General features: G+C 42.4%; 5 protein-coding genes across 7 annotated transcripts; 4 read left to right on the top strand and 1 right to left on the bottom strand.

The window, feature by feature from the left end:
- Positions 1-1,025: 1,025 nt before the first annotated feature.
- Positions 1,026-1,661, top strand: LOC119551311 (vitamin K epoxide reductase complex subunit 1). Its single transcript, XM_037860606.1, has 3 exons — positions 1,026-1,195; positions 1,257-1,351; positions 1,402-1,661. The coding sequence occupies exons 1-3, from the start codon at positions 1,026-1,028 to the stop codon at positions 1,593-1,595; spliced, it is 459 nt and encodes a 152-aa protein (XP_037716534.1). The 3' UTR covers positions 1,596-1,661.
- A 1,563-nt stretch (positions 1,662-3,224) lies between these two features.
- On the top strand, positions 3,225-5,736 carry LOC119550604 (pro-resilin). Of its 2 annotated transcripts, XM_037859419.1 has the most exons (3): positions 3,225-4,230; positions 4,552-4,686; positions 4,804-5,736. In XM_037859419.1, the coding sequence occupies exons 1-3, from the start codon at positions 3,271-3,273 to the stop codon at positions 5,569-5,571; spliced, it is 1,863 nt and encodes a 620-aa protein (XP_037715347.1). In that variant the 5' UTR covers positions 3,225-3,270; the 3' UTR covers positions 5,572-5,736. The 2 variants fall into 2 exon arrangements, with proteins under 2 accessions (XP_037715347.1, XP_037715348.1); XM_037859420.1 differs by lacking the exon at positions 4,552-4,686.
- Positions 5,737-7,096: 1,360 nt separating this feature from the next.
- LOC119550205 (ras-specific guanine nucleotide-releasing factor RalGPS2) lies at positions 7,097-17,456 on the top strand. 2 transcript variants are annotated; one of them, XM_037858754.1, is made up of 8 exons: positions 7,097-7,309; positions 12,650-12,755; positions 12,821-13,155; positions 13,316-13,643; positions 13,698-14,149; positions 14,522-14,725; positions 14,965-15,075; positions 15,725-17,456. In XM_037858754.1, the coding sequence occupies exons 2-8, from the start codon at positions 12,696-12,698 to the stop codon at positions 16,335-16,337; spliced, it is 2,103 nt and encodes a 700-aa protein (XP_037714682.1). In that variant the 5' UTR covers positions 7,097-7,309; positions 12,650-12,695; the 3' UTR covers positions 16,338-17,456. The 2 variants fall into 2 exon arrangements, with proteins under 2 accessions (XP_037714682.1, XP_037714683.1); XM_037858755.1 differs by lacking the exon at positions 14,965-15,075 and having other exon boundaries at positions 7,098-7,309.
- Positions 16,815-18,153, top strand: LOC119549873. Its single transcript, XM_037858172.1, has 3 exons — positions 16,815-16,847; positions 17,564-17,769; positions 17,845-18,153. Exons 1-3 carry the CDS (start codon positions 16,815-16,817, stop codon positions 18,056-18,058), a joined length of 453 nt encoding a protein of 150 aa, XP_037714100.1. The 3' UTR covers positions 18,059-18,153.
- LOC119550207 lies at positions 18,128-21,931 on the bottom strand. Its single transcript, XM_037858756.1, has 7 exons — positions 21,779-21,931; positions 19,528-19,845; positions 19,219-19,290; positions 19,071-19,160; positions 18,937-19,014; positions 18,727-18,870; positions 18,128-18,665 (listed from the first exon to the last, which is right to left on the bottom strand). Exons 1-7 carry the CDS (start codon positions 21,800-21,802, stop codon positions 18,282-18,284), a joined length of 1,110 nt encoding a protein of 369 aa, XP_037714684.1. The 5' UTR covers positions 21,803-21,931; the 3' UTR covers positions 18,128-18,281.
- Positions 21,932-23,378: the final 1,447 nt, after the last annotated feature.

Below are 23,378 nucleotides of genomic sequence, written 5' to 3'. Positions count from 1 at the left end.
GGATTTATATATCACTTTGGATGGGCCTGTTTTTTTAGTTATTTATTTTTTATTAAACACCCGAACACAGATGAGTTCCAAATTCGTGAGGCTATAAATTAAAAAGGGACATGGAGCACAGCATGGCGAGTGGGTGGGGGCTAAAGATGGAGTTGGAGATGGAGGCATCATTGTGTCATGCCGAGAGTCGGGGCTTCATGAGCTTGTAGTCTGATTTTTGGCCTGAGCTGAGATGTCTCTTGGTCGTCTGGGACTTGGATGATGTCGCCGCAGTCGCTAATTTCATATGCATGCAATGGAGCGTGGCCTAATGCGATGTTGTTTGCCGCAGATGCATGTGCATTATACACGTTCGATGGCCTGGTACAGAGGTCTAGAGGTGATAGTTCCCAGGGTAAGGGGCCTTTCCCTATCCGTCAGTAAGGCCACTTTATTAGTTCGCTCTGGTCACCTCATCCTATGTATTTATCCAGCTCGGGCCACGCACTTTATTTATATTACCTGTTGCGTTTGCCCTCGTGTCATATCAAATTAAATGAGAAGGGGAATTTATGCCAACCCGACTGAGAAAACAACAAGGCAATGGTATCAAGAAAGGTCGGGGCCCTACATACCCTAACAAACTAATGAAACATATATATACAAGTTAAACTTTTTTCACATTTAAAATATATATAACCTGGCCTAATACAATTTATAATATTAGAAATATGTATGTATCCTATAAAGAAGTCACTAAGTAATATGTGATATGTAATAAGTAATATGTGAAATAAGTAATATTTCCTTAACATGTCTTAAATTGCAATTCTGCTACAAATAATTTTGATAAACTAATTTTAAGTTCAGGGAATTTTGGTGTGAAATATTTTCAATTAATACCTCCGAAAATCTCACATACCCGCAATAAGTGTATCAAGCTCTTTTCATATTGCGCAGCTGCCAAATGGTTCTGGAACTTTTCCTTGGACCAACTGTTGGTAAGTTGGAATCCTGAATGAACTCATTATACAAACAGCAACACAATGGAACAGGTGGACGGTACAACTTCCCGGTTGCGATGGATTTGCGCCTGTGGATTGGCCATCTCGGTGTATTCACTGTACGTGAAAATGAAACTGGAGGAAGATGAGGACTACAGGCCGATGTGCGATGTGAACGAAAACATAAGCTGCTCGCTAGTCTTTAAATCAGTGTACGTAAGAGTATATTTGAGAAGATGGTATTTAAATAATGGGCTTTTCCTAAAAACTTAGCTATGGTGAAGGCTTTGGTCTGGGAGAGATAACCAAACTGAATTTTCCCAACGGAGCCATAGGATGTGTCTTTTACCTCCTCTACTTTATAAGCTGTGAGTATAAAATTAAGTAAATAATTTGTTTTAATACATTTCATTTACAGCTTTCTATCAGAATCACTGGTTGTGTTTGGCCCAATTAATAATATGCACTTTGACCCTTTTTCTCTGCGTTTATCTGGGCTTCCTGCTGCTTTTCGTCTTTTACGATTGCTGTTTAGTGTGCTTGGCCATCTATTTCATACACACCTGGCTCTTCCAGGAAGTTGTAAGGCGCTATAGACGTCTCTATATATAAGAGTTTATACATTTAAGTCAAAGTATTAAGTTATAATAAAGATAAGCCCCTAAGATGAGCTACTAACCAGTGAGTTATTTTAAACTGTCGACGTGTTATTTGTAAGATGCTTATCTTCATCTTTCATTTTTCTGTTGACCCACACGTATGGCTGTAAGCAGGATGTCGAGCCGACAGCTTCCAACTCCCATGACCAAGCACGTAGTGGGGCAATTAAATCTGCACGTTCCCATTTGCCTCCGAAGGCTGTGATCTGTGATCTGTGATCCGCGAATGGCGCTACTGCCAACCGACTTGGCCAAGTTAACAAGGTGGGCGGACTGCGAAAATTCAGCGCAATTAATTTCCCATAAGTTCGGGAATCCCTTTGTGTGGGCTGGGTTTCCGATTTGGATGGTCTGAATAGCTGAATCAATGAATGGGTGCAAATATGTGCTATGGGTACAGCCAAATTTCAGTAGGGTCTCCAAGGTAGTGTTTTTGTTAGCTTTTTAATTTGATGTACAGATTTCATATATTGTGCATATTATATATAATTATGTCTCTGCATTTTATAATAACATCTCTTGAATTGTTATCTATCTTTGTGCATTCCCCACTAGTCTTGACTTTTAAAAAATTTGTTACAATTTTTTTTTAAGCTCCTATTTCTTATGTCATTTTATTAGAAGTATGAATATGCATCTTTAATTTCCATAGCAAAAATCTTCATGTACTTTGATGTATCCCTTTCAGATATTACGTCTAATTGAGCTGTCAGTTGGTAAACCTTCAGCTTCATTGATCTAATGATCTGTATTCTGAATACAATCAATATCAATTCATTAGACTTTTGGTACAGATTATCTGCATACCCTACTTTTCCAATTGATTCTCCGATCTCCATCTCCATCTCCACAATCTCCGATCATATCGACTCGACCCTTCTACACCCATCAGACGCATCTGCGGATACTACTCCCAATTGGGGTCGCCGTTGGCACGATCTTCTTCAATATGTCGCTGGGCTGTTTATTATTATTTTTTCTATTTTCCGCTCTGACAAGACAGGGCAAACAAATGCAAACTTCGGCGCTTGTCACAGCAGCGACTGAACCACTCGCTTGGGAGAGTGAGCCGCGGCAGACGCCGCCGACACATTCACCCAGTGGAGTACACCGAGTAGACTACTTTGGGCCAACGCAACTGGGGATCCAAATGCACAATCACCACCTCGCCGCGCCTCGAGAAGATGTGCGCCAGAAGAAGGCAAATCAGCCCGAGACCGAAACCGAGGCACCCTTCACGTGCAAACCTGGCGGAGATTGGTGCTGGGAGCTGGGAGCTGGGGGATCGGGGGATTGCTCTACGTGGAGTGGAGCAAGCTCAGTGATTGAGATTTTTGCTTTGGACCCCGCATAGAATCAACCGAAGACGATCGTATGTGGCAGCAGCCGCAGCAGCTGTTGTACCAGTTGCCACACGCTCCAAAAGCCACCTCCAACTCATAATCGAGTTCGTCGAATGTATGTGTGTGTGCATCCTAGACTTTCAGTTTTTCGGTTTGCCACATATAAATACGCCATGTGGCAGCAGCTAGAGATCAGTCAGAATTCGGCGCTGCTTCCAAGCGCTAGCCTCATCCCAGAGATTCCGATCAGCAGCAGCAGTCTCGCAGTCCAGATCCAAGTGGAATATGTTCAAGTTACTCGGTTTGACGCTGCTCATGGCAATGGTGGTCCTTGGGCGACCGGAGCCGCCAGTCAACTCATATCTACCTCCCTCCGATAGCTATGGAGCACCGGGTCAGAGTGGTCCGGGTGGTGCCGGTGGTCCGGGCGGCAGGCCATCGGATTCGTATGGAGCTCCTGGTGGCGGCAGCGGCAATGGCAACGGTGGACGTCCCTCGGACAGCTATGGAGCTCCAGGATTGGGCCAGGGTCAGGGACAGGGACAGGGACAAGGTGGTTTCGGTGGCAAGCCCTCGGATTCCTATGGAGCTCCTGGTGGCGGAAGCGGTGGTCGTCCCTCGAGTAGCTACGGTGCTCCTGGCCAGGGTCAAGGACAAGGACAAGGCGGCTTTGGCGGCAAACCCTCGGACTCGTATGGTGCTCCTGGTAGTGGCAATGGCAATGGCAACGGCGGACGTCCATCGGGCAGCTATGGAGCTCCTGGCCAGGGACAAGGCAACGGAAATGGCGGTCGTCCTTCGAGCAGCTATGGTGCCCCTGGTGGCGGCAATGGCGGTCGTCCCTCGGACACCTATGGTGCCCCAGGAGGCGGTAATGGTAATGGCGGACGTCCCTCGGACACTTATGGCGCTCCTGGTGGTGGTAACGGCAATGGCAACGGCAACGGCGGTCGTCCTTCCAGCAGTTACGGAGCTCCTGGTCAGGGTCAAGGTGGATTTGGCGGACGCCCTTCGGACTCTTACGGTGCTCCTGGTCAGAACCAGAAGCCCTCGGATTCCTATGGAGCCCCAGGTAATGGCAATGGCAATGGCAACGGCGGACGTCCTTCGAGCAGCTATGGAGCTCCAGGATCCGGATCAGGATCTGGTGGCCGACCCTCCGACTCTTACGGACCCCCCGCCTCGGGATCTGGAGCTGGTGGCCCTGGAGGCAGTGGACCCGGTGGCTCTGACTACGAAAACGATGTGAGTAGATGGGTAGTTTGAAAATACGGGTTTGGATGCGTTTATAAGGGATCACTCGGGTGGAAAAGACCAAAAAAAGGGAACACCGCTCCGCTGCACACTTGCTCTTGCAAATCTTTGGTAGACTCGTTCTCGCTCACCTGCACCGCCATCGGCGTTAAAAAGCTTGCATCATCCCCTCCCAGAAATCTGAATTCTTGATCCCAGCCACTCTATCTCTCTGTGTTTCTCTCTTTCTCCACACGCCCCAAAATCCGCTCTCCATTCTCCATGATCCGCTGTCCATGATCCATGATCCATGATCCATGAACCAATGTTTAGGAGCCCGCCAAGTACGAATTTAATTACCAGGTTGAGGACGCGCCCAGCGGACTCTCGTTCGGGCATTCAGAGATGCGCGACGGTGACTTCACCACCGGCCAGTACAATGTCCTGTTGCCCGACGGACGGAAGCAAGTAAGCGGCGTCGGTGGCGGTGGCGGCTGCGGCGGGCAACAGGAGTCGATGTGGACCCACCCACTGCTCCCCCTCCTCCTGTCACGGCTAACCTGGGTATCTCTCTATCTTCCCTAGATCGTCGAGTACGAGGCCGACCAGCAGGGCTACAGGCCGCAGATCCGTTACGAAGGCGATGCCAACGATGGCAGTGGTGCCAGCGGTCCTGGTGGCCAGAATCTGGGACCCGATGGCTACTCCAATGGACGTCCTGGTAATGGAAATGGCAATGGCAATGGCGGCTACTCCGGAGGACGTCCTGGTGGTCAGGATCTGGGTCGCGATGGCTACTCCGGTGGACGTCCCAATGGCCAGGACTTGGGTGCAGGTGGCTACTCCGGTGGACGCCCAGGTGGTCAGGACTTGGGAGCCAATGGTTATTCCGGTGGTCGCCCAGGTGGTCAGGACTTGGGTGCTGGTGGCTACTCCGGCGGTCGCCCAGGAGGTCAGGACTTGGGTCGCGATGGTTACTCCGGTGGACGTCCAGGTGGTCAGGACCTTGGCGCAGGTGGCTACTCCAGTGGCAGACCTGGCGGCAATGGAGGCAATGGCAATGGCAACGGCAACGGAAATGGTGGTTCCGAGGGCGGTCGTGTGATCATCGGTGGTCGCGTGATTGGCGGTCAGGATGGCGGTGACCAGGGCTACTCCGGCGGACGTCCTGGTGGTCAGGATCTGGGCCGCGATGGCTACTCCAGCGGTCGCCCAGGCGGTCGCCCAGGCGGTGCCAATGGCCAGGATAACCAAAATGGTCAGGGATACTCGAGCGGCAGGCCGGGTGGTCAGGGAGGATTCGGACCCGGTGGTCAGAACGGCGACAACGATGGCAGCGGTTATCGGTACTAGAGACGACTCACAGACACATTTAGCTAGATCCCTCGAACATATAGCAATACCTAGTTATAAGTCCTTCTAGAAATACACACATACGTCCACTATCTCTCTCCTCATCCTTCGACATCTATTTGTGCCCATTCTTCTCTCTTTCTCGCTGTCTTCCGTCCATTACGCTTCCCCGATTCCTCGTAGCCGTAAGACCCTGTTGTTGTAAAAGCATGTGCGAAAAATAACCCAAAAAAAAGAATGAAATGATAAAGCTATTCAGATGTAAGTAAAGAAATTAAATATATATTTTTATACAAACTTTGGAGTTTTTAATTGGTGAAGAAAAACGGAGGATCTTACCTAATTGGAGGTCAATACTTGAAAAAAAAGTGCTGAAATAAGGAAACCAGAACTAAACAAGATAAAACGCTATAGTTTATGGTCTCGACTATCAGATACCCGTTACCCAGTTAAGGGAAGTGTGAGATATGCAAGTACACAGAAAAAAGATGGAAAAAACAAAGCAAATATCTGGATATTGAATTTAAAGTTTCGCTTAACATATTTTAATTAAATACAAAAACGTTACTTTTATTACAAGTCATATTAAACTGCTTGATTTAATTTGAAAATATTTAAATCAAGTAAGAAAATATTTGATATGATGTTATTTATATTTACTTTGAATATTTTCTGACATTATCTCTGGGAGATATATGTAGTTGGCCGGTTCGGCTCGTTTCGACTTATGTACTACATGGAATAGAAAATAGGATTGTTAGGATTGAAATGGATTGTTTCGTCCAGCAGACGTTAATCGTAGTGTAAAAGGGTATATAAAGATAAGACATCTTAAATATGTTTTATCAAATATTTAAATTGGTCAAAAGTCAAGACTCGTCGGAAAGTATGGTACGTAGAAGAAAGCGTTTCCGCTGAGACTGAAACTGACTGAAGGCATTATTTAAAACAAAAAAGAACTTTCGGAACCGGGACTTGAGTGTCGCCGTCTTTGAAGTCGAATCATTAGACCACTCGACCGCCCAGCTTATGTTATTCATAAAAACAAAATGCCTAATTAGACTCCTTAACAAAAATTTAAATTATAAATTTTAAATTACACCAATTTTTATGGTAAAACAGCTAAAACTCTCACTAGCCGCTATGTTACAATTTATCTCCATTTGATATAATCATTAGCCCACTCGACCACGCAGCTTATGTTAATCATAGAAACAAAAGCTTATGTTAATCATAGAAACAAAATGTCTAATTCAACTCCTTAACCGAAATTTAAATTATAAATTGAAAATTACACCAATTTTTATTGTAAAACAGCTAAAATTCTCACTAGCCGTTATTTTAAAATTTATCGCCATTTACCAATTGAAAACAGCTAGGTCTCTTGGGAAAAAAGCTAAATTGGCAACATGGAAAACATCTATAAGATATCGATGTTAACAAAAACGATATTTCTATCGATGTCTCTCCACCTCTAATGTAGCGATGTTTCTCCACCTCCAATCCAATCCATCGGTGTTTCTATCGATGTTCCTCCACCTCTAGCGTCGGTGTCGCGCGCGGATTGCTATTTGCTGGTCAATTATCGCATTATCGCTGCCCTCGCAGGAATAAACAAACGAATTCGTAGCCCGTGGAAAAGCCAATAAGTGTAGTGAATAGCAATTAAAGGAGCGCGACATCGCGGCTGTCTTTGTGCAGCATCAGTCGAGTTAAGATGCCTCAGTTGGCTGGCGAAGTGAGTTGAAAGCGGTGGGGGGTTGGTGGGGGGCCAAACTATAAATAACAATATGCAATGCTATTTCGGCTGGGCGTCGCTATCTTTAAGTTTGTCCATTTTTCGCCCCAAAACGGCCAAGATCCAAGTGGCAAGTGCAATTGGCGTTCTTTTTTCGGAACGATTACGAAACTACACCAAAAGTGGGTGGTGGGTGGTGGGTGGTGAGTGGGCCGCGGGCGGTGGGCGGTGTTTGGTGTTTCGTGGGCTGTGGGCGGTACACTTTGCATACAATGAGCTTAGAACCTCAACGAAAGCAAATTGCGTGAGTGCCTGTGTATCCGTATCTGTATCTGTGTTTATGTTCGGCTTCCCGTTTTTCGCTTTTCGTGTTCAATGCTATCGATTTGTTCCCCTGCCGGCGGAACCAATATATTTATATGTACGAATAAGTCTCTCGAGCTGTGAATCATCAGGGGGTGGGGGCGGGGGCGGTCAGTAAAGTTCACTTGGCACTTCCTTTCGGCATTAGATCAGGTGATAAGCGGTCTGATAAGCAGATACTCAAAAAGGCCCAGAAACACCTTTCGAATCTCAAGTGCCAGCTGCTGCTGATACACACACAGGAAAAAATATCTGTTACTATTAAAGTAAAATAAATAAATTCAAACTCTACAGATCAATATTTAAAGTTCTCTCAGGTAAAAAACTAAAGAATACAATCAAAAGTTCCTAAGAAAGAGTAATCTATATCTCTTATAGTAAACTATTATATACCATACCATACCATACCATACATATATCATATATCATATTAAAGGAAATTGATTGATAATAATGAACTATATTATAGGATACCATACCATACATATATAATATATCATATTATAGGAAATGGATCAATAATAATGAACTATCTTATAGAAAATAGATTATGTCTTTCTTAATAACATTCCATTACATTGTTCATTATAGGAAATATATTGTTTCTTTGTCAATAACTTTTCATTATATTACCCAAAATATTATAAAAACGGTTATTGTAATAATGATGATACAATGGTTTTATTTTTTGTTTACCCATAATGTGTTTTCAGATCTGGTGGGATCATATTAATATCAAATTTAAAAAACCAAACCATATAAATATAATGAGTATTTGATTCAGTTAAAATTTCATAGGACTTTTTTAAACCTTAAAAAATATATACCAGATATTAATTACTAAGTACTAAAGGGATCAAAATCCCTTTACTTTTTCCTCAGTGCAGTTACTTTTCCTGGACTCGTCCAACAGGATATGTGCGACAGATGTTTTTGCCTGCGTTACAGAGATGCTGAAATGCTGAATTTCAAGGTTTCTCCCCCTCGCTTCCAATTGCCTTTTGTTCATATGTAACATACATATTCCTTCAGTTTTAAGTACAGCCACTCGATCCAGAAATTGGGTAAGTGGCTCAGTTCTAGGCTCGATGCTTCGACTGGATGGATGCTCACCAAGTGACCCACTTTGGTGGCTCACATGTGGTGTGGATCGCATGTACATATAAGCACCACCTCATGGAACAAATACAAAACATGAGAATAGGAGATGAAAGAAGAAACCCCAGCTTGGCCTTCCTTCGCATTGTTTTTTCTAAGTTACCCTATAAGTGGGTATTATAATTGCCATCCGAAGTTTGCTAGGTTGCAAAGAAAAAATCTCGAGATCTGTAAATTGCATCTGAACATTCTTATCTAAGCGCACATTTGTCCATTTAACGTTGCAGGTATTTACAGACAGAAATAATCTCCTTTTCTGCTCATTTATCTACCTGTTTTTTTCTCGAAAACAAATCTCTAAATCTAGATGCCATCTGTTTGAAATTATGCACAGAACCTTTATTCTGTTTTGTGTTGTATACACAAATTCGGAATAGCCGGAAACGGATGGCTATATCATTTGGCAGCCATAAAAAAAATGTACAGATTGTATTTATGGCAGTATGTTTGTTGTACAAGAGGATATTTTAAGGAAATTCTTTAGGTTTTTATTTTTCTAATGTATTATAATATGAATACTGTATTTGGGAACGTATATTCTAAAGTATATTATATATGATATCATTATCATGCTGCATATATTTTATTCTTGCCAAAGATCTATAAACCATCTTGTCTCCATTCTTAGGGTAATTCCGTCTTCGATCTTGAAAGCCTGCCTTTCTTGCTTTGTTGCTGCCTAGGCACTTTTCCATTCGTAGTTTCTCTCTTGTTTTTAACCAGCGTAATTGCATGTATTTATTCTGGCCCGACAGTGTGAGCAAATAGTTAGACTATTGCCTGATAACGCCCCTCGGTTTTCAATGGGGGGATTAGCTAAATGTTTTCCCACTCATATAGAGAACCTCCAGTCGAAGGTTGATCGTATTAAATGCTACATATTTAATTTAATCGCAATCTTTCGAGTCGGTTATTGAACCTGACAGCAGAAAATTGAAAATGCGAAGATCACCGGGCGACAGCCACTCGCCGTTGACCTTGTGTAACGATAATTTGTGTAAATATACATTTCGCCACAGTTTTCTGAACGGCAAAGAAAGCTGCTCCAGAGATCTTTAACCCGCCTTTCTAGAACTTGAGGGTCAGTGCGAGTCAGCTAAAAAGGTTGAACTGCAAATTCTCTTGATGGTCAGTTGTCATCACTGCGAAATTCCAGAGCGACCCACAAGTGAAAGAATTTATCAATGGAAAACGCCAACACGAAAAGCGAGAAAACGAGAAAATAACGCCGAGTTTCCTCGAGATTATGTAGAAATGTGCGGCTATGTATTGTATTTTATTTAAATACAATTGCAGGCCTGATAAACAAAAAAAAGTGCTGAGGCAAATGTGATTTCCTCGAATCGTAGCGTACAGCTGTGCTGTTTGTTTTCTTTTAAGAAATTTATGTAAAAACAATAAACACACTGTACTGTTTTTTTGGAGGGGGAGTATCTTTAGTGGGCGGCATTTCGCCCCCACACACACAAATTTCGCCATATCCCTGACCACGAAAACAACCATCAAAAGTTTACATATTCGCATTAAAGGAGCGCGCTGTCTGGCATGAATTATTTACATATGCCATGGATTAAATTGTACCCAGTGGGCAGTTCTTTATGTGCGAGTTAATTGTTTGGCTTTAATTGCATTTGATATCTCCATAAAAACGCCGAGCAAACAAAAAGAAATCTAGAAGAAAAAATGGCACAGATTGGCGCAGCTACATATATATACATATAAATATTCAGAGGAGAGCAGTGATGGAATATGGAATAGTTCAAATAGTCAATAAAGTCCATTTACTCAAAATTTTGAGGCAGTCGTCTGGCATTTTGGAATATAATTCGAGTTGCCTTCTGTCTTGTCTACATCTTGTTTCTGTTTTTGTTGTCTTTCCGCCCAATTTGTTTTCATTTCATCTATATATCTCGCATATATGTTTTCGGCTGTATATTTTTGTAAATGCGCTTCAGTTCAATTGGGTTATGAGATAAATAAAAATCCCAACTGAGCGGTACGGGTTTCACACGATTAGAATGGAATTTATCTGGTTGAAAACCGAATTAAAACAATAGATATCATCCCTAACCCATTCCACATACTCTTCCGTCTTGGGATTGCTATCTTCTGGGTTTCGCCCATACTGCTCTCTAGATATTACAAAGTCGGATAATTGAATTCTATCCAACGGAAAAGCACAAAATAATCGAAGGAAACCGCAGACAGAACCCCATATACCCATGACAATGTGTGGACGTCATTGCGTTTGATCAACTTTTGCTTTTAAATGATTATAACTTAATTGAAATTAATTAGACGGGGTCAGCGCTGTCAGTCTTAGAGGAATGTTATGGCTATATGCAGTGGAGGAAATGGTATGTGGATAGTGGTTAGTTGGTTTTATACTGTATACATACACATACATACGTGCAGTGGTCGGAAGTATAATGTGTAGTTGTTATATTTTTGCATTCTGATAAACATGGATCCAGTAAAACCCTCTTTGTGTTTTTATTTTCATGATGAAATTCTATTACATTATCATCTGAAACACTTAAAAGTATTTCTGATAATCATGCTTCCAGTAAAACCTTCATGTTTTTATTTTGTTAATCAGTGTTAATTTTTTTAATTCATGATGAAATATGAAAACATGGGACTAGTAAAACCCTCTGGGTTTTTATTTTATTAATCAGATAAGATATTTTTAATTCATGATGAAATCATGAAGCATTTATAAATCATCATAACGTATTATAAAATACATTATGTTTTCTTATTAATGCAGGTTACGAAGGTATCAAGCACTTAAAAGTGGTACATCATCTGTAAAACCTCTTATCTTACATCATTACTAGATAAAATATGTTATGTATTAAAATGACTGCATTTTATTTTCTCGAAAGGGGAAATGCCGGAAATTAATGGGTTATTTTAATATCCTTTTCTATAATATGTAGTTGTTATATTTTTGCACTCTGATAAACCCTCTTTGTGTTTTTATTTTCATGATGAAACTCTATTATATTATCATCTGAAACACTTAAAAATATTTCTGATAAACATAGTACCAGTAAAACCTTTGTGTTCTTACTTTATTAATCAGTGTTAGTATTTTTAATTCATGATGAAATTCAAGTGTATTATCATCTGAAGCATTTAAAAATCATCATAACGTATTATAAAATACATTATGTTTTCTTATTAATGCAGGTTACGACGGTATCAAGCACTTAAAATTGGTACATCATCTGTAAAACCTCTTATCTTATGTCATAGCTGGATAACATATGTTATGTATTAAAATGACTGCATTTTATTTTCTCGAAAGGGGAAAATGCCGGAAATTAATGGGCTATTTTAATTTCCTTTTCTATGCCTTTGTGGACGGGTTCATTGAACTGGGTCGAACACCAATTTGGTTTCTGACCGGGTGACTTGTTTTCCAGCCAAACTTTCCGCTGACCGCTGCAGCCCGAGACTCTTTATCAGCGGCTTGCACCCCCGAAAAGTCATTTGACCACTCGAGAGCTACCATAAAAGAGCAGGGAATGGTTTCCTCGCACCGCTCGTGACTCACATGGCCCGCTCCATTGGAAATCGAGCAGCGAAGCGTGCCAGAAGCTCCGCTCCGGCTTGCCACTAGTTTTTTTCCCCCAGCTTATTTTTTTGTTTTTTAACTTTTTTTTTTACTACCGTTCGTGCAACACAAAAGCCACAATGCAGAACTGAGGAAAACAAACTCGGTTTCAGTCAACAAAAAGTCTGCCCAGTGCGCGGAACACCGAAAGCCAAAACTTTATCACGAAGTTAACTCGAGTCTCTCGTTCATTGCAGTTTTGAAGAGCTGGTCGAAGTACACAGACAGCCGGAGTTGGCTGCCATGATGCGATACTCGGAAATCTCACGCGACCTGTCCATGGATAATCTGCGCTACTCAGAGGTAAAGTCATACTTCTCACTTAAATGTATACTTTGATATTAACCTATGGCCTCTTGACTTTTCAGTTAAGCAGAAAACCCAATACGGACTATCATGGTTATGCGGGACAGGCCTATGCCTCGTCCCAATTCAAGCAGAGCTCACCTCCTCCTTCGCAGCAGCAACAGCAGCCAACTCGCCTGGCCAAACAACGAAGTCCGAACGCCAATGGAAATGCCCACACCATGGCGTGTTTGCGCAAGGAGAAGACCCCGAAGGAGCACCAGATGGAACCGCCCAGTATGCAGCCCCAGGCCAGCAAAACCCTGAATATCAAGAGCACGCGGCGCAAGAACTCCATCGGTTGTTTAAACAGCTTCTCCTCCTCGCCAGACTCACCGGGCTGCTACTATACCATAGCGTAAGTTATCGCTAAACAAAAGGGATTAACTATAGTTAATATCAGGAGCTGGAAATATTAAGATTATTGTTCAGGCCTGATTTTAGAGTTATCCAGTTGATCTACAATTGAAATGCTCTGTTTAGCACACTTCTAATTAAATTTTACTCTGTTTACCTAGAGCCTCGGCAGCACCGCCGTCCAAGTCGCAAAGTTTACCAGCCCACGGCTCCATCAAGCAGTTGGATGAGGTTATCTTGAGCGCGTTACGTGTACCCGCCGATGTGTTGGCCAATCAGATCACACTCCTGGATTTTCCCGTCTTCGCCCAGATCCAGCCGGATGAGCTGAGCAGTTGTGCTTGGACGAAAAAGGACAAGCACGTTAATACACCGAATATTGTGGCATTTACCAAACGATTCAACCACACGAGCTTTTGGACTGTGCAGGAGATACTAAATGCCGAGCAGCCAAAGCAGAGAGCCGAAATAATGACTCACTTTATAAAGGTGAGAAAGTTAGACCAAGATGATGAATATAGTGACTAAATCTTTCTTTTTTAGGTGGCCAAAAAGCTCCATGAACTCAACAATCTACACTCGCTTTTTGCTATTATTTCGGCCATGCAAAGCGCCAGCATATATCGCCTGACGAAAACCTGGGCATGCCTATCGAAGAAGGATCGGCACTCCTTCGAGCGACTCAGTGACATATTCAGCGACCAGGACAACTGGGCGAATCTGCGGTCCTATCTCGAGAGCCTCCGCCTGCCCTGCATCCCCTATCTGGGTCTCTTTCTCACCGATTTGATTTACATCGATTTGGCCCATCCCCACAAGGGCGGATTGGAGCCGGAACAGCGGCGCAATAAGATGAACAACATATTGCGAGTAATCTCGAACTATCAGCAGTCGGACTATAGGCCTCTGCAGAAGCATGAGGCCACACAGAAGTATCTGACCTCCATACGATACATCGAGGAGTTGCAGAACATTTTCGAGGAGGATCAGTACAAGTAAGGGAAACCTCTCGATGATTCAGTTTATGAGATATGAACACCAAACGTTGTACTAAATGAATCTTGTATGCTTAAATCATCATTGAACAATCGAATTTGTGAGTTATTTATCGGAGTTACCTCTTACTCGTTAAACTATTTATAAAAACATTGTTTTTAAGAAAGCTTTTATTCATTGTCTATACAAAAAGAGTCATGAAAGAATATCTTGATAAACCACAAAGAAAAATTTACCTCGAATATTAATGACTCACAGAAATGTTTCTTGATAAATTACTAAGCTTGCTAAGCTTCTGATTCTTTGTTGTTATGGTTTTCATATACCAAGATATTATTTGGATTATACTAAAGTTTTTGCTTAACTTTCAGGCGCTCTCTGAACCTAGAGCCAGCGTCGCCTTCTGGACCCAGTTCGTCGTCCTGCAGCTCTAAGGAATCCTTCAACGTGGAAGCAGTAACTCCTGCCCTGGGCTGCCTGAATCTCTCGCCGGCCAAGACCATTGGCTCCATGCGCATGGCCAGTGGCACTAAGTTCGTTCCTGGACATCGAAAGTGTCGCAGTCTCGGCACCAAGTAAGTAAAGGAATAATCCCAGCCAGAAAGCCCCACTTCGGCCTCCTTTGTTAACCACCTTTTTGAATCCACAACCTCGAATCACTGCGCATTAATTGGACATATGTACATCGGGTCCTTATTAATCGTTTGTATCTCCGTCTCTCACTCAAACCGTTTTGCTTTTGGCTCATGCTTTCATTTTCTGTGTGTGTTCGTTAATTGTCAAACATATTCGCCACTGCCCCGAATGAATGAAGATTTCGCAGCAGCAGCTTGCCGCGAAACTTTGCCCAGAAGTGCCAGTGCTGCATCGTGATGATTGCGCCGGGCATTGGCACCATCTCCAACAAGCGTTGCAGATGCCGTCGGTGAGTCCAGAACAGAGTCCAGTAGCTAGGATATGTGTAATGCCAGCCTGTAACCGACATCGATACTGTATCCTGATCCGATGCGGTATCCTCATATTACCATCCGCTGTGCTCAGTTTTTATCTCCTCATTTTTGATTTCTGCACGGACCCGAGTTGAAATTGCTTCGTATGACATACACCAAACACACGCCTACACACTTGCCTCATTTCATTTGGTTTTGATTTGGGAAATGTTACATTATGCCAAAATAAGCACACATCCTTACCGAGTACATATTAAAGAAGGTATTGTCGCTATTATATCCTACAAGTAACATTTGGAAAATTCTTTAAAAAAGAATGGTTTTAATACAATAATAACTTTGTATATAGAAACATATATCAATGTTTATAATATAATATTGGAACATTTAAAGGATATCGCACAAATATTATAATAAATAAAATAATAATAATAAAAGCAATTTGCTAAATTCATTAGGTATCTAAGAATTCTTATAGATTGTGTCTTCCCATCGACAGTACCTTTTATAAATACAAAACGCAGTTCATTCTTGTTTGCCTTTTCGCAATTTCATTTGTTTGAAAAGCATGATTTAGTACCTCGTCCAAAAAATAGTCCACTAATCCGTGTTGTTCCATTGCAGCATTTTTGGCAAGATTGCGCCACACAACCATGTCGATGGACATCCTCACCACCTGCACCTGGAGCTTGACCCCAGCCAAGTCCAGCCGCGCCATCATCTGCTGGATGATTCGGTCTTGGAGCACAGCGACGCCTTGTCCCAAGCGGATCTGACATCCCTGGAAAGTGCCGAGGGAATCCTGTGTGATTTTACCGGCAGCGATTGCGATTTAATGTCCCCGGAGGCAGCAGCTGCTATGCAGGGCTGTGTCCGCAGGAAAACAGTCCAGAAGGAGGGAAGAAAGCCGGCGGTGGCCTCCTGGCAACGATACTGGCTGCAGATCTGGGCCAACTCGCTGGTGTACTTCCCACCCAAGTCCTTCAAAGGCAGCGAACGCAGCGACTTCAAGAGGGAACCGTGCAAAGTGTGCGCTTTGGATGGCTGGTATGCCCATGTCAGCGATAACACCAAGCACAAGAACACCTTTGAGCTGTGCCACCGATCCAAGGGCACTGTCTATCGCTTTCGGACGGACAGTCCCCAGATGACGCACCTCTGGTCGAATGCCATTTGCAAACTGGCAACCATGCGAGTGCCCAAACCTTTGCCCACCAATCTGATGTCCTTCGAATGAGCAGCTGGGCCCCAAAAACAAAACACAGGAACTCGAATATATATTGTACTCATCGTAGCCTAGTATACCTAGTTTAGTTAGCTTTATCCCTTGAAACGTGCACAGCCAAAAAAAAAAAACACCCTCCCACCAAACCACTCACTCACTCCCTAAAACGAGGCAACCACAGAACATTCCCACAACCACAACGAACGAACAAATTGCAGCCTGCATCTAGATGAATCGATTTCAAAATGGTATTTCAAAAGACTGACACCGAAGGAGAACACGAAGCGAAGATGAAGTAGCGGAGGAGCAGTACCAGAAAAGTAGCCACACAATCGCAAAACAACAGACTAAACCGACAACGCAGGGGAATTAGAATCCCAAATATGTAACGGCCCTGTTCTCGAAGTCCAATTTTATTTGAATTTGGCGGAAACGGAATTGATCAAATGGGTCGACATCGAATAAACATTTCTTGTAAGCTTGTTTTCAATGACCCAGAATTTAAACACCCTAAAAGGGGATGTAACTATAAAATACTAAAATATTCCTAACTCCAAATTCGCTTAATTGTGCAACAGGGCTGTCTCTTTGTTAATGTGCTGTCTTCGCTGTATTTTGTATTTGTAAAATTTAATATTAAGTAAATTACTTGGACATTTACTCAACTTAATTTTGCGCTAATCGTGCCATATTAGTTCTAAATTTGTGTTCACACAACGAATGTTGGCCAGCAAACGAATCCGAATTCGATTTGCCCAACGCCTAACTTTGTAACAAAGAATCAAAAATCAAACGAACTTTCTACGCGTAACTAAGGGCTTTAATATTGTATCGCTATCACTATCATGATCGACATCCGTTAATCTGTATATCTGCCTTAAGTTGATGCACTAGACATACATACATAGAGCTAAAGAAATATAGATACGTATCCCATAAATTGCATGCGTGAATTGTAGGAAAGGAAAGTAATGTTAGTGTTTCTGTTTTTTTTTGTGTTTCTGTTGAGACGGCCTAATGAATTGTAACTCCTAAGCTTTGTCACACATACAGATTATCATTTGCAGCGTTTTTACATTAGTTTAAGAAAGAAATGCAACAAAAACAAAATAAACCACAAAACGAAAGAAAGAAATGTGTGTTATATAAGGCATCTAGGGCTATTTACAAGCACATCAGATCGTGCAAAGTGCGGGAATTTGCAATTCATTTGCACAGACGCACTGAATCCCAATTAGGGAGCTCGGCTTGCCGTGAAACGGGAGGCCTTTAAAACGTGTAGATCGGTTTATAGCGTCGCCAGTCGATTGCGAAACCTGAAAGTGGAGAAAAGTGGCGGAAGGATGGAGTATCCATGGATTAAAATGAAACCCCTGCTGATGCTGACTGTATTAATGTGCATTTTCTTCTTCAGCTGCTGTCTGGGCGGCAAGACGACCACCATGTGAGAGGATTACGCAACCATCCAGCCTCTAAGCCCCTTTCACTAATCCAACCTTTCTCCCCAAAAAAACCCCAGCGTTAGCCACACAGACACCCTGGATCCGCAGGCCGATGGCTTCTGGGCGAACAAGACCACTTGGAACGCTCGGTGGGTGAAGTACTGGCGGGCCAAGAAAATCTACGAGCCGGTGTGGAAAAAGGTCTGGACACCCACCATTCACAACGAATGGGTGCCCCTGCCCAATGCCCCCAACGAATGGGAGGCGGAAAAGGGTCATTCGTACCAATGACACTCGAGAGACTGAAACCTAAACTAAGAGTATTTTATAGTTATTTATCTTTTATTTTGTATTCAGTGGTAATTAAAGTCTAGAGATAATTTAAAGTGGCGCCAATGCAAATGGTAGTGGAATGGATGGCCTTATGAGCTAGCGACTGGTTTACGACTATTTACAAGGAGTTTTGGAACCGGGCGACTGTGTGATGCAACCGTTTCGGTGATGCAATGGCCACCTACGCGCCGGGAAACTTGAATGACTGCGAAGTGGCTGCCACAGAGGCGGCGGGCGCGGCTACAGGGGATTTGGCCGCCTCCAGGGACTTGGCCTGGAAGTCGGCGCTGGCCACGGGCTGCAGCAAAGTTGGCTTGCCGGCGGCATTGGTGTCATCTCGCTTCCAGACCACCTTATCCTTGCCATCGGCCGTCTTGGTGGCCGTGACACCCGCATCCTTGCGATCCCAGTCAAAGCCGTGCTCATGATGATGATGATCGTGGTGGTGGTCGGGCGAGGGGAACCACTCGGAAATGACCACCGGCTTCCAGATCTTCTTCCAGCCGGGAACCCAGATCTCCTTCCATCCGGGCACCCAAATTTGCTTCCATGCCTCCTTCCACTCCTGATAATTTATGGGAAATTTAGTTTTTATCTAGATAACCCTATTTTGAGATATAACTTACCAATTTATCGGTCCAGATTTCCTTCTTGGCTGGCTTCCAGTACTGCTTCCAGCCCTCCTTCCATTCCAGCTTCTTCTCGGGCACCCAGATTTGCTTCTTGGCTGGCTTCCAGATCTTCTTCCAGTGCGACTTCCAGACTACTTTCTATAGGTTTTAGAATCAGAGCGTTTAGAAGGCGTGTAATTATTATAATAATATGGTATAACCAACCTTCTTCCACAAATCATGGCTGGTGTACTCCCAACCCTCGTGATCCTTGCCCAGATATTTCTCGCCGGGAATGCCAACCTGGAATTGAAAGGGCTCTTAGATACATCCATTGGGAAAATGAGTAAAGTTTATACCTTGACTAATTCTGGTGTCCAGATCTGCTTGTAATCGGGTACCTGAATGTCCTTCCAGGCGGGCACTAAAATCTCTTTCCAGTGGGGAACCTAAGTTGTTTAGAAAAGGTTAGTTTATGATTCTTATAAGTGGTAGCTGGAAACCTACCCAAATTTGTTTCCAGGCGGGAACCTGAATCTCCTTCCAGCCAGGTACTTTTACCCAATGGGGCTTCCAGATCTGTGAAGAAAAATTGCGCATGTTAATACATGATATTCTATGTCCATAAAAAAATGGTATAAACATTTAAAATACTAATAAAATTATAATAGTTTGAATTCGATTTTTAAAAAATCTTAAATGTTTTAACTAATTGGAATTCAAATTTAAAAAAATCTTAAATAATTTAACGATCTCTAAAATTCGTTGGCATTTGTTAGTTTAAACTAATTGGATTCTTTTTTTCGAGATCTTTACCTTCTTCCACGAGGGATTCCAGATTTGTTTCTTGGCCGGGTTCCAGATCTTCTTCCATCCCTCCTTCCAGGTGACCTTCTTCTTCCAATACCCGGGGTCATGGTGCTCGTGATGGTGTTCGTGGTGTTCGATAATGTGCTCGTGGTGCTCATGATGCTCATGATCGTGGATCAGGCCGTCACCCAGTCCCAATCCCAAATCGATCCGCTGCTGGGCAACACTTTTGCTGTCCACCTGGGAAGCGGCAGGCTGCTGATCCACCACAGCCTTGGATTGACTGCCTCCAATGGCCCAACAGAGCACACCGAGCAGACCCAACTGGAACGAAAAGCGGCGACATGTAGTTACCCTTCAAACATCCAATAGATACAAATCAAAAGACTGAGACAACAAACTCGGGCATGAAGAAAGCCTGTACAAATTGAATTCGCAACGATCATGTTAATGAATTCCATATTCTCCAAAAGAAAGGTGAGTGACTGAAAACGAGTTTTAAGTGGGTCACATTGGTCTGGCATTGTTTTGGCAGACCGACAGGGAAATATTGCATAATCCCTGTTGCTTATAATTTCATACAATGCCTGACCTGGGTCAAGAGAGCAGCTATAGTTGATGACAAGATATGCCGGGTATGGCCCCTCTTTATTTGGTCAATTTGTATTATTATGTAAATAGGTTTTCGTGCTGTTAAGATAAATATGGAACTGCTGGGCAAAAATGACGCAATTCAGCTCTGCATTTGGAGAATCCAACAAGGTCAGAGGAACGCCTTTGTGATTTCGCAAAATTAGCCCGATTTGTGGATACAATTTCAAAAGCCCAAGCCCACTATAGTATACCAAATACCAATCAATTGGCGCATAAATGTCAACGAGACCGGGCCCGATTATGAAATGGAAATTAGCGCCAGCAAAAATTATCTCATCGGATAGTGCTAATTGTAGCAGATCGATCGTGTCGGCTTCCTCACTTCGGCTGGGCAGTGAAAGCTACTTCGACTGGTTTCGCCTGCAGTTGGATCATCGGTCGTGAGGGAAAAGAGCTGGTAACTCCGAACTGCACCCCATGGACTTATGGCTATATGTAGTACATATCCCCCGGTCGCTAATGAAACGATCGCGATTTTAATTGTTGACAATGCGCCGCAAGTCGGAAGGGAATCGGCGGGCAGTCAGGGGCCTCTCAAAAAACTAATGAAAAATGCATGGATCGTGCTGTTGACAAAAGCCGACCGACAGGAAGAAAGTGTTTCCCTGGCTCAGTTGTAAATTCCATCAGATAAATATTTAAAAATATGTTTGGTTTGAAAAAACAAAAAACCAATGAACAATTTAAAAGAAATCGGGATATAAAAATAATACTCAAGGAAAATATCTCAACATAGCAAAAAAAAAGTTTAAGCAAAACAAAAACCAATGAACAAAATCAAAGAAATCCCGAAAACAAAATAATACTCCAGGAAAATATCTTAACATAGCTAATATATTTTAAAACAAATAAATGATATTTATAGGTTGAAAGAAAAGATTTTGGTTTTTAAGTTCTTGATTTCATTTTTTTTTTTTAAGAGATATGATATTAAAAAAAACAAAAAACCAATGAACAATTTCAAAGAAATCGGGATAAAAAAGTAAGACTCAAGGAAAATATCTCAACATAGCAAAAAAAAGTTTAAACAAAACAAAAACCAATGATCAAATTCAAAGAAATCCGGATAAAAAATAATACTCCAGGAAAGTATCTCAACATTGCTAATATATTTTAAAACAAATAAATGATAATTACAGGTTGAAAGTAAATATTTTGGTTATTAAGTTCTTGATTTGATTTTTTTTATTTTTGAAGAGATAAGACATTATTTTGTTTTACTTTTAAACAAATCTTAAAATCTCTAGGCCCTAACCCAAATTGCAAGTATAATACACAAAAATGATATACATTTTTTAGTGAACCAATATCATTAAGCAAAAAATACCTGCTCAATGATTACTTAATATTTTTCAAAAGAAATAAATAAACCACCTCGCCAACCCAAGGTGTTGCAATTTTCCTAGAGAAGTTCACTGAAGCATACATCCCCAAAATAAATTGCCACAACAACTTCGCAGCCTATGCAAATATAATGAGTACTCCATTAGTTCCACTTGTGCAGCTACCACCCGCAACCCCAATTCGATGTTAATTTCCATTTCGCGACACTTTTTCACAGTTTTTTAAACATTTATTTTTACTATTTTCTTTTGGTAATTACCACAAAATGCCGCTGGATCCTCATGGCTCCCGATTACAGCTGGTGAAACGCTTTGGTTAAGACACTATCTGTTCAGGCACTATTTGGCGGTATCTTTGAAATATATATCACTTTGAGCCAACTTTGGGGATGGGCCAGCACTTCTTTGGCCACTTTCGTGGAATCGACTGTCGAGCTGAAGATCGGGCACCTACGGTTAAATACACACCGCGCAGGTGCAGCCGGCGAAAAGAGAGTATTACTTCCCAAAACTCTCTCTGTCGCCAGTGAAAATGAGAGTTAAAATCCAGCTAGACCTTGAATTTTGATAACGGTTTCGTGTGTAAACAATGACGAAGCTTTTGCTCGCAAAGCTTCAAGCGGGCTTGCCTCTTTTTTGCCTCCAAGCCAACCTCTCTTTCTTCAGACAACCCACTCTTTTGGCCATTTTTTGAAAACCTGGAGACGTGACTTGGTCTGCAGGCTGCTCCAAATGTTGTAATCGCCCCGAAAGCTTATGGCCATAAATGTTATAAATCTCTATAAAGAAAAAGAGAAAAAAGAGTTCAAAATCAACGACTACATTTTGGCAATGCAAATTAATAGCACGCAATGGAAAATCAAAAAAACAAAATTAAGACCAAACCTATTGCGTTTGTCTTCGGTTTTTTGTGATTATTGTTTTTTGGGAATTCTTATTGTTAAATCGCCCAGCAAACGAAGGTCGTCACGTCTTCGTTTTAATATGCCCAGTGGTGTCGCATTAATTAGATGGTTTTTAATGTAATTTATTGCCCATCGAAGTCCCAATTCGGTTAAGGGCAATGCTCGTAGACGTGTCTATGGCTTAGATCCCCATAAAACTAATGCATTTCTTCATGTGCTAGCCTGCAATGTGGCAAGACATTGAAAGACAATAGCCAGCATTTTTAATTTCATTTTCCGTTTCATTTCCTGCCACATTTTCATTGGGATCCGCAATAGCAAGACATGCGGAATACCGCTCTTTAAATGGTTCGATTCATTTGGCCAAAAGCAAGTTAATTGCATGTTGATTTAATTTCGAATGAATGAGCAGCAGTGGATAGCTCACCTGTTGGCCAGCTTATGGAGTTCCAGGTGCGTGTGTGTACCTGGTCTGGTTCCGTTTCACTTAGTGGGAAGTGATCGGTTGCATAACTCTATAAATATCAAAGTATATATGTGTATATCCCATAATATATCTACTAGAGTTCTCTTTGGCTGCCAGGACTTTCACTGCAGCCTTTCTCCCTTAATGGCTGGCCATCATTTTACAGCCAGCTGACAGCTAGTTCCACCCTCTGCATAAGGAAGTGCCAAACATGATTCACACACCAGCAGCCAAAACGAAATCATATTAATATTCATCAATTTCAGATACACATAGAGCGGGCTGTGTGTCCCCTTTCAGGAAGTGGAGCCACAAAACTGGACTGAAATGCGTAACAACTTGCCCATGGCCATGCGTTCGGTTCAGACCCAGGTCCTCCGCCTCCTCATCGCCATTGCCAACTCCAAACTCAAAACTCCCAACTGCAGACTATAGACCACAAACTGCAGACGGTGTTGAACCACTTTTACTTTCCCCCCTTCCGTTTGG

This window comes from Drosophila subpulchrella, chromosome 2R, assembly GCF_014743375.2.
Source record: "Drosophila subpulchrella strain 33 F10 #4 breed RU33 chromosome 2R, RU_Dsub_v1.1 Primary Assembly, whole genome shotgun sequence".
Classification (NCBI taxonomy): domain Eukaryota; kingdom Metazoa; phylum Arthropoda; class Insecta; order Diptera; family Drosophilidae; genus Drosophila; species Drosophila subpulchrella.
This window is presented reverse-complemented; position numbering and strand designations above follow the sequence as displayed.